Source organism: Microcaecilia unicolor, chromosome 9 (assembly GCF_901765095.1).
Source record: "Microcaecilia unicolor chromosome 9, aMicUni1.1, whole genome shotgun sequence".
Lineage (NCBI taxonomy): Eukaryota > Metazoa > Chordata > Amphibia > Gymnophiona > Siphonopidae > Microcaecilia > Microcaecilia unicolor.
Genome location: NC_044039.1, coordinates 136,433,523 through 136,450,732, shown reverse-complemented (window position 1 = coordinate 136,450,732; position 17,210 = coordinate 136,433,523). Strand labels below are relative to the sequence as shown.

Below are 17,210 nucleotides of genomic sequence, written 5' to 3'. Positions count from 1 at the left end.
CACAGAAGGACAATACAGTAAATCCTGTACCTGAAAATATTGATAGAATGGAATTTTTACATTGCGTATGTCTTGAAGTTTGGGTGAGTTAAGTATATTCCCCTGATACCATAAATTTGTACAATGAGTAAACTCCAAATCTCTCAGAGCAGCTAATAAAGGAGCAAAATATCCCGAAGCCCACAAGTGAAAATCCTTGAGTAAACTAGCAGGATGGGTACATCCCAAATGCACCTTTCACCTTTCTCCACATCTCCAAGAGCAAAGATAGAAAAACATGCCAAAGTGGAGCTCCCTACCTTATTACTAAGCTTCCCCCCATCTCAAAGAGTGAAAAAGGATGTAGAACACATTTTCCAATTGCACCCAGTGCACCAAAGGATGTTCCATGTGATGTTCATTCACGGCTCTGAGCACAGTCCCAAGATAATACTGACATAAGTTCATTAAACCCACACTCCCATTAAACTTCTGAAGGGTGGACCATATCGCCTTAGGGCATCTTTTTCCCCAGAGAAAAGCTCTCAGAATTTTATCCCACAACTTAAACTGCTTCTCGGGGATATGAATTGACAAGTGAGCAAATAAAAATAAACATTGCGGCAATATCGTCATTTGCAAGACTGCAATCCGTCCCCACCAGGTCAGCATCAAAGGTGACCATGAAGCTAGATCAACTTGAATGTCCTTAGAAAGGTGGCCATAGTTAAGCTTGAATAAGTCAGAAATTGTATCAATAATTATAACTGCTAAATACCAAAACCCTTGCCGTGGTACTCTGAAGGGAAAGGACCCAAAATCCAAAATCTGAACATTAAATTTGAGAGGCTATCTGGATCTAAATTGAACATAGAAAAGATGGAGGCTCTTTTGTTTAGTTAGCTACAAAGCCACTTAGCAAGCCTGTAAGATGGCAGAAAACTCCCTTCTCCTTAGTGGGGGAGTCAAAGCACATCTAGAGGAGAATTTGAAAGTGGCTATAGGGCTTGTAGAGTTTCCGTTTGAAAATCTACTTAGTTTGCACAGTTCAGGTATAGAAGTATCTGTGCATTTTGCATGGGAGCAGGCACAAAATTTGCACAGATATTCCAAACTGAAATCTCCATGCATTGTTAAGTTTCCAACATTCTCCTGGCTTCCTTTGTTCCAATGGATAAAGGTATTCATGCTGCAAATAGCGCACACACCTTTTTCTGCACTTGGGGTGGGTGGGGGGAACAAAAGTTTTTTTTTTTCTACAGAAAAACATCTATTTTCAATGAAAAAATATATTTAAATATTTCCTCTTTAATTATTTAAGGCTCAATTTCCAATGAATGTTATACCAGTTAAGGTTTTTTTTTCTAAAGCATGATAACATGTTGCAGCTACAGCATGGTATTATACATTCTCGCTTATAGGTCACAAACTTATGATCAATTTAAAAGTCAAAAGTTGGTGAGGCAACCTATATACAAGTCTATCTACAAGTCCAGCATTTCCCTTCCTTATTCTCCCCCAGGGTTCACCTTCTTATCCCTTGGTTCTCCACCCAATCTGGTGGCCATCATCTTTCCCACCTCTTTGGAAAGAGGGTGCACTCTTTGAAGAGCTCCTTAATAATTATTATTGATTTGGATTTTGCTCACCTATTTTTCAGTAGTAGCTCAAGGTGGAGCAGCAGTGGGATTTGAAAAAGGCATCTCTGGATGTCAAGACTGGTGCTCTAACCACTAGGCCACTTCTCCACTCCTTTTCTTGTCAGGGAGAAGGCAGGACATGCAGCGTTCTGGAGCACGGGCCTGAACAGAAAAATGCTGCAGTGGGGCACAGCATCTTTGGAGCACCAGAAGAGGTGTGGGGGACAGTTGCCACATGGAGAAGGGAAGGAGGCTATGATACTGGCCACAGGAACTGAGGAGAGCCCAGGAAATGAGACCCTGGTCCCAGGAGGAGATAGAAAGGGGAAGGGAAGATGCTAGGCATGGTATTGGGAGATAAGCTGCTAGATCCTGGGGGAGAAGATAGGGAGGGGAGGAAGGATGCTGGTCACGTGAATGAGAGATGAGATGCTGGACCCCGGTAGAAGACATATAGAGAGGGGAAGAGGAGATGCTTGACATGGGAGGGGGATGATGGCCACGGGACTGGGTGCCTCTCCCCAACTGTGATCTATATGTGAGTCAATCACATTTTCTCAGCACTTAAAGGGAAAGTTTGAGATGTGACTTATACATGAAGGGTGACCTATGTACAAGTATCTTCAGTGATTACCAAAATTACCATGCAGTAACTGCAGAGCATCTGCATTAAGTGTTAAGAATGTTTCCAACATCTGCTCATACAGTTACAGTAGGGAAAATACACTTAGCACATATTAACTGCACTACAGACAACTATGCACTTAATGCTACCTTGGCATTAACTGCTCCTTGTTAACAAATAGTACCCTATCTTGGGTTAAGTGTAAGATGCTGTCCTTGCCCACTCTATATATTATACAGTTAAGGTGCGGTGGGCATTAGTGCATGCTAAGCATCAAACTATTAGGTTAACTGTTAACAGGAGCGTATGCTAATAGTGTGTGCAAATTCCCACATTAACTGCATAAAGCGGTATAGTAAACAAATTACTAAGTCTAGTAGATAAACCTCTGAACATCTGCTTTCTAAGGGACCAAGCTACGCATCACATGGTACCTTGTATATGGATACTGAATGGATTTGCGGCCATGTGCATTAAATAATATATTATGAGGAATATAGCAGAATCCATGAAAAGGAATTTTTTTTGAACACTCAATTCCATTACATATCTTCCCACTATTCCTGAACCTGTGGGATAGTTGTGTCCATTAACCAGCAGGTGGAGATAGAGAACTGAAAACTGAGCTGAGACATGTCTCTCTTGGCATCCAGTCCAGCTCCTCAGTATTTTCTATCTCCAGCAGATGGATGGACACACTTTTTAGCCTCTGGTTCTGAGTGATTTGCTCCTAGTCCAGTTGGTCAGCTGGTCCCCAATCGAGCTTTGTGGGTGACTTGAGTCTGCAGAGTCATATCTGGAGGTCTTCTTCAGATCCCTGTCTCTGATGCCCTGTGAATTTACTTCTTCCCTCCCTTAACCTATCCCCTGTTTCCTGTGGAGCTCTCCTTTTCCAGCACAACAACCGTGAGCTTGGGGGAAGCAACCAACAGTGGTAAGTCCGACTAAAGTTTGACTCAGAACCAGGGCCACTAAGGGGGGTGGGCAAAATTCCCCAGGGCCCGGCCTTCAAGGGGGGCCCGCCTGGCGCTGGCATGGCTCGCCTGCTCCTGTGCGTCGCAGAGCAGAGTTAATGTTAACTCTGCTCTGCCAGACACAGGTCCTTCTTCCTGCCACATCCCGCCTCCTGCATGAAATAATTCCTGTTTGGATGTGGCAGGAAGAAGGACCTGTGCAGCCGAGCGGAACAGGAGAGGAGACAAGTAAGCAGGTCTGGGGGGGGGGGGGGATTGTTTGCCATGGACCCGACTTTGTCTCTCGGTGGCCCTGCTCAGAACTGCTTGGAGGGCTGCAAGTTCTACTTGGTGCAGGGGAGGAATCATGACTCACCACTGGGGACATGTTGTGCTGCACTTGTGACAGTCAGAGTGAATGCTGATTCTGCACATAGTAACATAGTAGATGACGGCAGAAAAAGACCTGCACGGTCCATCCAGTCTGCCCAAGAAGATAAATTCATATGTGCTACTTTTTTATTTGTACTGTCCTCTTCAGGGCACAGACCGTATAAGTCTGGCCAGCCCTATCCCCGCCTCCCAACCACCAACCCCGCCTCCCACCACCAGCTCTGCAGAGGTGGTTAAGCAGTGGTACCCATTGTAGGATCTGCCAGCTGGTGTCAGGGCATTGCAGAGCGTGCAAGCCGGGAATCCCATGGGATGGGAAAGAAACAGTCGGCAGCAGCATTCAGCTGCGTTGGGATTGTATTGTATTTGAGTATTTCCATTCCACCTGTAGCATGAGTTACGTCTTTTTTTTCTCCTGAATTTATATTGCTCTTACACCAGGCCTATTTAGTGAAGCAGGGACAGTCAGAGTTGTTGCAAGGTGCTTTAGTTTCTCACCCCTCTGTGGCTCCTAAGATATCTCGTTTATATGTCCAGGAGTGGGCATCTCGTTCCTTAACTGATGTGGCCTCAGTCTATTCAGAGGAACCATCACTGAAGGAGCTGTTAGAGGGGGGAGAAGTCCCTCCTGAGGAGGGGGATGATCCAAAAATACTGAGGTTGTTTGATAAAGAGGACCTCAGTACTCTTATTTCTGAGGCACTAGTGGTGCTTTCCATTGAGGAGCCTTCTGCTTCAGCATCAGGAGTTCCATCTTCGTTGATTTTGAGGGGGCTTATAGACATTCAGACCTGATTACAGTAGAATAGGCCTCACCGGACTTGGGGCTGAGAGTAAAAAGAGCCATGGCTCGCCTCTACCCATTAGTTCCAGAGGAGGAAAATAAATTGCAGCTTCCCAGGGAGGACTCCCTGGTTACGGTGACTAAGAAGACCACCTTGCTAGTCAAAGGGGGCATTGCTCTAAATGACCTACAGGATAGGAAGCTAGAAACAAGCCTTTGAAGTGGCCTGTTTGGGCCTTCAAGTGACAGTATGTAGCTCATTTTTAGCAAGAGCATGCCTGAAGTGGCATCAGCAGTTGGCGACACAAGTCAGGCACCATAATGCCCAGATGGGTTGGCTTACTTGGTGGATGCTATTAATGACATGTTACGAGTTATGGCCTGCAGTATATCTGGTTGTCACAGCACAGCACATCTCTGGTTGCAGCATTGGGTAGTGGATGCAGCGTTAAAGGCATGTCTAGTTAAACTGCCCTTTCGGAGCAAGTGGTTATTTGGATACAATCTCAATAACTTGGTAAAAGAACTGGGGGAAGCTAAGCCACAATGGTTGCCGGAGGATAAACCGAAAGTCTCTGGTTGTCCATCTTCAGGGGGCTCTTGATTTTGAGACAGCAGATGATACCGGTCTGGTCATCAGCAATATGGTCAGAAGTCCTTCTTTCAAGCATGCAAGTCTTCCTTTCATGTGGATAGGAAGTCCTCCTCAGTCAGAGTGCCCAGTACCTCCAGACCTTTGCAATGATGCGAGGCTGGTCCATTCTTCTCTTCCTCTGGTGAGAAGACATCTTTTGGAGATTCGGGAGGAGTGGGCCAAAATCACATGAGACCAGTGTTACAAATTGGAGTTCTCCTACCCAGTCACTCCTCTCTTCTTGCAGTCTCCATGTCAAAAGAGAACCAAGGCAGTCAAAGTTCAGGCCACTGTAGCTTCCTTGCTGGTACTCTGGGCCATTGTTACAGTTCCCCTTGCTAAACAGGAACAAGGCAGATACGTCATCTACTCCATTGTCTCAAAGAAGGAAGGCACCTTTCATCTGATCTTAGATCTCAAAGGCCTAAATGTGTGCCTCCGAGTGTCCTGCTTTCACATGGAGACACTAAGTGCAGTGATAGCCTCAGTTCAAACAGGAGAAATTCTCACCGCCTTCGATCTCAAGGAGGCATACTTGCATATACCCATATGGCTGCTGCATCAGAGGTTTCTATGTTTTGCGGTGCAGAGCCATCACTTCCAGTTCAGGGTTTTTCCCTTCAGTCTTGCCACAGCTGCAAGAATGTTTACCAAAGTTATGGTGGTGGTGGTAGCCGTGGCATCCTTCCTTCAGTGCCAGGGAATCAGAGTTCACCTGTATCTCAATGACTGGTTCATTCATACATTGTCCTATTTGGATAGCATGGCTTCAACGGACAAAGTTGTCTGTCTTCTGCAGTCGTTGGGTTGGGTGATCAATTTCGAGAAGAGCAGACTAACACCATGACAGATGCTGGAGTATGTGGGCGTTCTGTTCAACACAGCATGGGAGAGAATCTGCCTCACCGAATGCAGGAGGTTGAAGCTGGTTCAACAGATTTGTCTTCTCCTCCATCAAGACAGGCCCAGGGTCTGGGACTATGTCCACGTTCTGGGGTCAGTGATGGCAGCGATGAAAGTAGGGCCATGGGCAAAGGTCATATATGTCCATTACAGGAATCTCTGCTCAGCCACTGATCTCCTGTGTCACAGAAGTACAGCCTTCATCTTCCTTTGATGCTGGTTGCCAGACTGAGTATGCAATGGTGGTTGCTGCCCAGGAATTTGACCGGTGGAGCTCCCTTTACGATAACATAATGGGAGGCGGTGAAAATGAACACCAGCAAGTCGGGTTGGGGAACTCATTACAAGTTCCATTTAGCATATAGGACACCTGGATGGAGCAGGAGTCTCAGTGGTTGATAAATCGCATGGAACTTTGGGCAGTGTGGAATGCCTTTTGCAACTTGGCTTCCTTTCTGGTGGGGGCCCTATCTGAGTTGTCTCCGACAATGTGATTGCGGTGGCTTATATCAACAAGCAAGGTGGAATCCACAGTTGTCCCCCTCATCAGTTGGGCAGAGAAAAATCTTCTGTGCATTCGGCTGTTCACATTTGTGGGGTCCTTGAATGTGGAGGTAGCTTTTCTCAGCAGGCACTCCTTGATCCCAGGGGAATGGGAACTATCCAGCCATGGATTTCAGCTGATAGTGGATCAATGGGGTTCTCCACTTCTGGACTTGATGGTGACAGAAAGGAATGCTAAAGTGCCCAAGTTCTTCAGCCGTTGGAAAGAACTGGGCTTAATGGGGATCAGTGCCCTACTGCAGCCCTGGCTGGAGACACATCTTACTGTATGTCTTCCCTCCTTGGCCCAAGGTAAGCCGAATGTTGAAAAGGATCGCATTGCACTGGGGTCGAATAATTCTCATAACTCCGGATTGGCTGCAGAGGCCATGGTACGCAGACCTGATTCAACTGCTGGTCAGAAATCCTCTCCATCTTCCACAAGTATACAGCCTACTGAAGCAAGGTACAGTGCTCATGGAGGATCCATGCCCCTTTGATCTTATGGCTTGGCCATTGAAAGGGCTCAGTTGAGATGAAAAGTATTCTGATTTGGTCATTGCTACCTTGCTTCAGGGTCTCTACATCCATGGAGTATGTGAGGGTGTGGAGGACTTTCGAGGGTCGGTGTTCTGATCGTGAACTTTCTCCCTTATCTGCTCAGATCATGCACATCCTAGCATTTCTCCAGGCAGGTCTTCAGAAAGGATTCAAGAAAACAAAGGGGCAGACGATCTGCAAACTCCAAAGTGGAAACAGTACAAAGCAGATCGTTGATAAACTGAGATGTATTTAATTAATATAACAGAATTAAAATATGTATACAAAAACTCATATACATGTACATATCATAGCCCGACACAGGCCGTGTTTCGCCCTACTGGGCTGCTTCAGGGGCTAGAAAATAATAAATACATAATAGGTTATGCGTCTTAACATCTAAATAGAAACATAAAATAATAAAAAATATCACATTAAAAACAGATATATGTGTATATACATCTATAGTTACATATAAATAAATATCATTAAAAACTATAACATCAAAATCCCACAAAATCCCACAAACTCATTGTTCCTAAGCTCATTGTTCCTAGGAACAATGAGTTTGTGGGATTTTGGGGGATTTTGATGTTATAGTTTTTAATGATATTTATTTATATGTAACTATAGATGTATATACACATATATCTGTTTTTAATGTGATATTTTTTATTATTTTATGTTTCTATTTAGATGTTAAGACGCATAACCTATTATTTATTTATTATTTTCTAGCCCCTGAAGCAGCCCAGTAGGGCGAAACACGGCCTGTGTCGGGCTATGATATGTACATGTATATGAGTTTTTGTATACATATTTTAATTCTGTTATATTAATTAAATACATCTCAGTTTATCAACGATCTGCTTTGTACTGTTTCCACTTCAAAAAGGATTGGCATTAGGGTCTTTAAAAGTTCAGGTTGTGGCTTTCGTCTCATTCAGAGGTTGATTACAAAAGATGTCTCTTGCGGCTCACCCAGATATCATTCAATTCTTTTGGGGAGCGAGCCTCTTGCTGATACCCTTTCATATGCTGTGTCCAGAGTGGAACCTTAATTTAGTCATTTGAGTCCTTCATAAACCTCCTTTTGAGCCACTCCAGAAGGCCTCCTTGAAAGATCTTATGCAAAAGACAGTGTTCTTGGTCGCTGTTGCGTTGGCACTTAGGGTTTCGGAGCTTGAGGCTCTCTTGTCGGGATCCCTTTCTTTACTTTTCAGAGGCAGGGGCTCCCTGCACACAGTTCCTTCCTTTCCTCTGTAAGTGGTATTAGCATTTCATCTCAAACAATCTGTGGTGCTTCTGTCCTTTCTCAGAGAGAGCGAAGAGGTGTTCAGTATTCTTCCTTGAAGTTTCTTGATGTGCATAGAGTCCTCATTAGATATCTGGAAGTCATGAATGAGTGTTGCAAATTGGACAGACTGTTTGTGCTTTTTGATAAACAGGCTTGGCCTCATGGCTTCCAAGGCTACAATTGCTAGATGGCTGAAGGAGACTATCCCACCAGCTTATTTGCTTTCAGGAAGCAGGCTCCTCAGGCTTTGCGGGCTCATTCTACGAAGCATACAGTGACATCTTTGACGGAGACTACCTTACTGTCTCCGGTGGATATTTGGAAGATGGCAACGTGGTTGATGCTGCATACCTTTGCCAAGTACTACAGGGTGGACATTGCGGTGTGCTCTGAAGGCAGTTCTGGGGTGTTGCACCTCAGGGTTGCAGTGCCAGGATTTCACCCACTCTGGATTGAATTTGAATATTCCACAGATTCTGAAACAGTGGGAAGCTATGTAATGGAAGGAGAAATGGTGTCTTACCTGATAATTTTCTTTCCATTAGTCATTTCCACTATTCCAGAAGCATGCCTGAGATGTTTAGTCAGTGCGAATTAATGGGTCAGGTCATGACTTTCACCTTGCATGGTGCTTCCTGCATATCTCTTGTTCTCTACAGGTTGTCCAGAGATGAGAGAGGTCCACATATGTTTGCTCTTCTGGTTAGTGTTAGTTTAGTGAGTTGCTTAAGGATGTTGTGTTTATTCTGAGTTTCTCCTTAGTGCTTGTCTACATAAATACTGAGTAGCTGGGCTGGATGCCAAGAGAGATATGGCTCAGTTCTGTTTTCAGTTGTCCATCTCCACCTGCTGGTTGGTGGACACAACTATCCCCCAGGTTCTGGAATAGTAGAAAGGACTAATAGAAAGAAAATTATCAGGTAAGACCTAATTTCTCATTATTATGAATTATTTTCCTTCGATTTTTTTTATGGTCAGGATGTTTCTCTTTCTATGGAGAAGTTGGGCTGAATGACTCGAGGAATATTCTAACACAGAAAATCCATAGCAGTGAGGGTGTTTTGTTCTCTCTGCTGAATATTATTTTAAATAGGCCCAATATTAGCACATCGTTTCTGAGTAAAGTTGAACCCTCTAATCTCTTCTGTTCTGCCAAGAGAACTGTGTGAGGCAATAAAAAAATTAGTATATAGCTGATTGATTACCTGGGGGTTACTCAGAAGTAGTTATTTCATGCAAATCGCATGCAAAATGGATGGGCAATCATTTGTACATGAAACTATTTATCTCTGATGGTATCTTATCACCTGTATCAAAAACAGAAATTAAAATGTGTTTAATGGTTCCTTTAAGGAGAGGAAAAATAAAATTAACCCTTTCGCTGCAATTGCTTTATCTGGGCATTTTTTTTTAATATGTGCCATTTTCCCCCTAATTCTACTATCCATTAATGTATTAGTGATGTGAATAATGATGACTGTTGCTTAACCCATGTGCTGATATATTCATCATACATGTCAGCTTATATGGGAAGAGAAGGCAGGAAGGAGAAGGAGACCCGCAGCGCGGAGGATTTGTTTGGGTCCACGTCAGAAAGCGACACATCAACATTTCACGGCTTTGACGAGGATGATTTGGAAGAGCCTCTGTCGAACTGAGGTGACAGCTCTCCCATCGCAGATAGAAGGGGCAGCTGCTAGCGATCCAGAGGCAATTCACTGTCCTCCTGTTCCCATTTTTTTACAGTTTTGCCTTTTAATTTTTTTTTTTTATGTGTGTGCCCTGAAAGCACAAACCTATAAACATAGAAAGTAACTCTGAAAATGTGGGAATGCTTCTTTTTCTTTTTTTTTTTTTTTTAATTTTGTGCTCTTGTTGAAAATCCAGATAGAATGTGGATATTTTTTTTAAAGAATATTTGTTTTAATGAACAGAGGCACATTTCTGTCTCTAGTATTTATCAGAAAATACGAACTACTCAACTTTTTTTTTTTTAGTTCTTATATATATATATATATATATATATATATATATATATATATATATATATATATATATATATAGAAAAAAATACTTGAAAAAGTAATTGAAGTCTACTTGATAATCTTCCTGTTTAAAAAAGCCACTATTAAATGGATTACGTCAGTGACAAAGGAATTACTTTGTGATGAGTTCTGCATTGTAAAATTTGCACTTTGTATGTGGAAGATACAAACTTCCCTGTTCTTGTGGCCTGAAAAATGCAGGCAGCTCTGAAGATACCTGATATCTAATTTGATTATCCCAGATCTCTGTCTTTCCTGCTTCTGTTTGTCCTCAGTAGATGCTTTTTTTCTGTATGAAGAGCTGTTATCAAGCACTGAGATGGATTATAAGTGAACCCTTTCCATCTCATGAGCACAGAACTTTTGGGAGGAGATCTTTAGTGAAGCAACAAAAGGAAAAATACCTCACCTTTTTTAAAGACTTGTATTTGCATATTTTTTGTTAACTACAGTTTTCTATAGTGTCTGTGAGACACATTTGTATTTTAATTTAATAGCACCTCTTAGAATTAACCAAAGCAATACTTTTAAAAGCCTTGAGGGCAATGAAGTGTGAGCATCTCTTTCAACATCAGTTATCCCAAGAAGGAGGAGAAGCAGTTTTCAAAAAGGTATGTGTTTGATGCTAATTTATATATATATATATTTTCTATTTCTCACATTCTCTTCTTTCTCTTATTATCTGTTTATTTTTTAATTTCATGCTATAGCTGTTTTTGATGTCTGTCAGAACCTGATATGTTTCAAATCGAGTTTTCTGATTTCTTGAAGGCAAGATACTGTTGTGCTACTAATTGATGCCAGAATCCTTACACAAACCATGGTATTGGCTGTATTCTGAGTACAGTCCCTTTCCTATTTTGTGTGGATCAATGGCGTGGCCATGAGGGAGCTTCGGGGGCCCATGCCCCCTCACCTTTGGCTTGGGACCTCCCTGCCTTCATGACTGGTGGGAATGCCAAGCCCTACTATCCGAAGGTGTCGCCTACCTGAGTCGCACCTGCAGGGCATTTAATTCACTCAGGTGTGCTTCAGCCGCAAATGCCGGCTCTCTCACACATGTTCAGTTCAGGACTAACTGAGCATGCACGGGAGAGCTGGCATTAGCAGCCGAAGCACGCCTGAGTGAATTAAGTGCCGTTGCAGGCGTGACCCAGGCTGGAGATGTCTTTGGCTGGCAGGTCTTGGCATTCCTGTCAACAAAGGTAATATTGAGGCAGGCAGCAGCCAGGGGAGGGGGGAATGAATATCAGGACCTCCCCCCACGTCTGGCTATGCCCCTGAACTGTGGATACCAAAAGATCCTTGCAGTGAAAAGGATTTACCAATATAGTGTAGAGCTGAGGACTCATGACATATAATGGAATTTTATAGGGCTGCTACAGTGTTGGTAAACCACCGAACTTTTAGTATTAATGCCATCACTATTTCATGTTCCCTGTCTCCTTGTAGTTGTAGTGCTGGAGTGTTCAAAAACTACCCATGAAAGAGTTACTGGGATCCTTCATAGAAGCTAGGACCTACAAATGATAGTAGTGGCTGCACCAAAGAAACAATGAGGCGCGTTTTCGATATAATGCCTAAATCGATTTTGGATGTTTTACAGAAAACCTGCAAATATCCAGAAAAACGTCCAACTTTTTGTTTCAAAAATGGCCATTTGCTAGATGTGTTTGTGCTCAGTGTGTCTATCTTTTTGGACCATTTTTGAAAGAAAAAAAAAGTCTTAAGCGAAAAACGCACAAAAACAAGTCATTAGGATGTATGGAGAGCCAGCATTCTTAGTAGACTGGCCACACAGACATCCCAGCAGAGCAGTGGGGCACCCTAGGGGGCACTGCAGTGGACTTCACATAAAAGGTCCCAGGTACATATCTCACTGTTACCCCTTTATATTGTATGGTGAGCCCTCCAGAACCCAACACAAATCTACTGTACTCAACTGTGCATCACTGCAATAACCCTTATGCCTGCAGATGTCACATATATGTAGGTACAGTAGGTTTTTGGTGGGTTTTGGAGGACTCACACTTTCCACCACAAGCATAATAGAGTGGGATATGACCTGGGTCCCCTTCTCTACAATGCACTGCACCAACCACTAGACTACTATGGGGACTAACTTGCTGCTCTAATAGGACTACCCATAACATCTGAAGCTGTCATAGAGGCTGGTATGTACTGTTTCTTTTATATATTTAGGGAGTGGGAAGGAGCCATCACACCTTAATCCATCCGGTGATCATCTGGTCATTTAGGGCACCTTTTTGTGACTTAGTTGCGATTTAAACAGGTCTAGCCCAAACATCTAACTTTTAGCCCCAGATGTTTTTACTTTCTTCCACTATGACAAAAAAACGTTCAAGTTTTGGGAATGTCCATATCCCGCCACCAACACGCCCCTATGTGATTTGACACACTGCATAGAAAACTGTCTTAAAATAGATTTTGAACATAGCAATTTGGACTTTTCAGCAAAAAACAAAAGTACATCTGCCACTTTATGCTGCTTTTTGGACATTTTTCTGTTTTAAAAATGAGTGCCAATGTGTCATGAAATACCAGGATGTGAATTTGATCTATGAATTAAGTAGGTTGTAATAGGGGTAAGAGTGGATCATATATAGCAAATGAAATATAGAAGTAGAAAAAAGAACCATGCATCTTTCATCACTGCTGTTTTGCAGTTTTGTTCTGTTTCATAAAAGAAAGACTGTAGACTATTAAAAAAAATTAAATATTGCTTTCCCAATCTGAAGGCCATCAAAGCAGTTTGCAATAATATGAAATTAAAACAATAAAAAAATCTAAAAACAAAACAACATAGCCAAAAATTAAAAGCAACAAAATAGCAACATAAATGTACTGAACAAATAAGCCTAAAATTTCTGTTAGTACCCTAGCATTTTCACAGCCCCTTGGGGTGGGGGATGGGGGTGCTATAGTCATCATTCAATGGCATCACCTAGCGAGTAATTCTATAAAGAAGACGCCAACATTTAGATGTCAAGAATGCACATAGATGTTGGCGTCTTCTTTATAGAATTACTCGCTAGGTGATGCCATTGAATGATGTCCATGTTTATTATCATTATGTTTATTAGTTTCTTGATATACCACCTTTGCGTGGTACAACCAAAACGGTTTTCATATAGGTACTTTCTCTGTCCCTAGTGGGCTCACAATCTAAGCTTTGTACGATGGAGGGTTAATTGATTCACCCAGGATCACAAGGAATTGAACCCAGTTCCTCCAGGTCTCAGGCCACTGTGCTGTTAGGTTGCTCCTCCACTGAAGCTAAGTTCTTCTGCTGGAAACTGTGCTTGATGGAAGCTGATGTGAGCCTGGAGGTTTTTTCAGAGCTCTGGTCAGCAGAAACCTGCTCCTGTCTGGTAGCAGTTAGAAAGCTGAAGGCAAGGCATGTATATGAGAAAGCACACATAGATAAGCAGACATCAGGCACAACAAATCTTATCAACAGCACACATAAGAAAAAGCCAAAAGAATATTTCTTGTCACCTCAGGCATTTCCCTCCTGTCCCAGGTCTTATGAAACTAGTTAAGGAAATCTATTCTAATCTAATGTCACCTTGCATTCATATTCTGCTTTTCTAAGGGTCACTTGCATGTAGGGTAGATCGCATACAGTTAATCACAAATGAATATCTGGAAGGAGCCCTGGTGCCTGTAACTAAAATAAGATAGGAAGGGATGTAAAACAGGGGAATAACCCCCTGGGTAATAGCAAATGAGGACTCCAGGGGCAACATCTCCAGCTCTGGCTGCAATTCAGTTAGTATCCGAAAGAAGCAGGAGATGATCACATCAGATCATGATTATAGAATTCCTTGGGATTTATTTAGTCATAGTCTGAGATTACATTCAAATGAGCTGGAAAATTGGGGAATGGATAACAAAGTCCAGGCACAATGTAAACCTCACATGGTATCAGAGACCTGGATCATGTGACCCAAGATCAGGATTTGTTGATGCATCTGTAAATAATACACTGCATGGACTGATGCGCTCTTCCACATCTGATTGCTGCATTGTCCTAATTTGAATATTATGAAGACCTGTAACCTATTAATATTTTCTAAATGAGCCCTGGCTTTTATTGGAGTGCTTCTGCCATGGTTTATATTGTACAGACTATTTGTAAAATGTGCCAAGACTGTTACTTTTCTCAGTGAGCTAAACCACCTGATATTTGATTATATATACATTAATCCAAATTTACGATCAATTTTTATTGTGTATGCCACTAGAAGTAAAGTAGTTAAATTAATCCCAAATGCGTCTTGTAATTGGTTGGTTAGGATGAAAGAAGAAAAGCTCATGAAGTGTCACTTTCTGATTGCGTAATCAGGGTGGTTTAAGCAGGCAAAATGGGCTCCTACTCACTTAAACCACACTGAGCAGGCTGGCTGCCAATATTCAGCAGCACTTAATTGGTCAGTGCCATTGAATATTGGCTCTGACCACACGGCACTGTTTAGGCAGCACTGGTGCGGTCTGTAGACAGTCAGAGAGGACCCTGGTCATAATCAGTGCCAGTGCCCAAATACCCTGGGATTCTATGTAGCTTGACTTAAGTTTCACGCACAAATCCAGTTGTATTCTGGATTTGTGCATGCAACTCAGTGGCCCTTTTACTAAGGCATGTAGGCGCCTATGTGCGTCCAACGTGTGCAAAATTGGAACTACCACGTGCCCTGGATAGTAATTCCATTTTTGACACGCGTCCACAACATTTGGTAGAAAATATTTTCTATTTTCTACCATATGGCGCTTACCCGGCGGTAATCGGCAGTTTATGCACACTGGCCGCTTACTGCCCGGTTAGCGCGTGAGACCTTACCGCCAAGTCAGTGAGTGGCGGTAAGGTTTCAGACTGAAAATGGACGCGCGCTTGTTTTAATTTTGCTGCACATCCATTGTCAGCCACAAAAATACAAAAATTCCTTTTTTCCAGGTGTGCTGAAAAAATTATCTGCGTGCATCCAAAATGGGCACCTACACCAGTTCAGGCCATTTTTAAGTGCACCTTAGTAAAAGAGCCCTTTAGTTAACAAGCCAGTCAGTGCCAATAATTGCCAATTAACCCCCTGGCCACGAACTTTTCCATCATCTCTGTCGACTTCTTCTTGAATTCCTCAGTGGAAGAGCATAGTCTTCGTAATCTGAGGAATTGACTGACAGGAACTCCTCTTTTCAACGCACCATGATGAAAACTATTGTAATGTAGCAGGGTGTTCCTGTCAGTCTGCTTCCGGAAAATGGTAGTAGTAAAACTGCCATTATCTGATCTGATAATTTTGATGTCCAAAAACTCAATCTCTCGTTGATCTACCCTAACTGTAAATTTAATGTGAGGATCAGCGGCATTGAGGTGCTCGATAAATGTCATCATCTTACTCTTGGGTCCCTTCCAAAACAAAGTAACATCGTCTATGTACCTCTTCCACATAACAACATTGGCATACTGTGGGGAGGTATATACATATTTATTCTGAAACTGTGACATATAAAGGCATGCCAATGAGGGTGCTATAGTCGCCCCCATTGCCACCCCTTGCGTTTGTATATAGAAGTGGAAAGCAGCGTGCACCAACTTCGAAATTACCGCCGGTACTATCGATTTGGTGTGCATTACCCATGCATTAGCCCTACCGCTGGTTAGTAAAAGGGTCCCTTAGACTTACAAAGTTACGTGGAAGGGCATAATCGAACGCGGCGCCCAAGTTTTCCTGAGGACGTCCTCGCAGGACGTCCCGGCGAAGGGGCTTGGAAACCCGTATTATCGAAACAAGATGGGCAGCCATCTTTCATTTCGATAAAATGGTCGGGAACATCCAAATCTGAACATTTAGGTCGACCTTAGAGATGGTCGTCCATAGAGATGGTTGTCCCCGGTTTTCGGCAATAATGGAAACCAAGGACGCCCATCTCAGAAACGACCAAATGCAAGCCCTTTGGTCATGGGAGGAGCCAGCATTCGTAGTGCACTGGCCCCCCTGACATGCCAGGACACCAACCGGGCACCCTAGGGGGCACTACAGTGAACTTCATAAATTGCTCCCAGGTGCATAGCTCCCTTACCTTGGATGCTGAGCCCCCCAAACCCCCTCAAAACCCACTACCCCCAACTGTACAACACTACCATAGCCCTAAGGGGTGAAGGGGGGCACCTACATGTGGGTACAGTGTAACAGGTGGGGGGGGGGGGGTATGGGCCTGGGCCCACCTGCCTGAAGTGCACTGCACCCACTAAAACTGCTCCAGGGACCTGCATACTGCTGTCATGGAGCTGGGTATGACATTAGAGGCTGGCAAAATGTATTTATAAAGTTTTTTTTAGGGTGGGAGGGGGTTAGTGACCACTGGGGGAGTAAGGGGAGGTCATCCCTGATTCCCTCCGGTGGTCATCTGGTCAGTTTGGGCACCTTTTTGAGGCTTGGTCGCAAGACAAAATGGACCAAGTACATTTGTTAAGTCCCCAATTTATGAGTCCTTTATACTTGTACACAAGGTAGTCTTCCTGGTGTGGTATATTATCCGCTATGCACTGTTTTGTGGCCTGTGAATCTTTAATCCGAATATATGATAAAGTTGCCACTTATCTCTCATGTTGTCCTATGTACATCACTTATGTCTCAGGCACCTTCCCTCAGTACTTCCGAGGCTATCTTGTTCTCAAAATGATCACCGCGCTTGTGTCCAATTATTGATTCTCAATGTACCACCATGTTCCTTCCATTCACATTAACGCTTAATCATGGCTGTGAGGCTTCTGCATACTCCTCCAAATTGAATGAAGTTACTGATTCACCATCGGTTCCTCTGCGGATCACATTTCGTGGTACTTCCTCAG

General features: G+C 43.1%; 1 protein-coding gene across 4 annotated transcripts in view; it reads left to right on the top strand.

The window, feature by feature from the left end:
• Positions 1–17,210, top strand: part of DPF3 (double PHD fingers 3) — a 433,848-nt gene that overhangs the window by 376,529 nt on the left and 40,109 nt on the right. Inside the window, exon 11 of one of the 4 annotated variants that reach the window (XM_030214250.1) lies at positions 9,813–10,256. The exons of the other annotated variants lie outside the window; for them this stretch is intronic. Within the exon in view, the coding sequence (XP_030070110.1) occupies positions 9,813–9,949 (137 nt within the window). The 3' untranslated portion in view covers positions 9,950–10,256. Of the gene's footprint in view, positions 1–9,812; positions 10,257–17,210 lie in introns of those variants that run through there. 4 annotated transcript variants of the gene reach the window in all.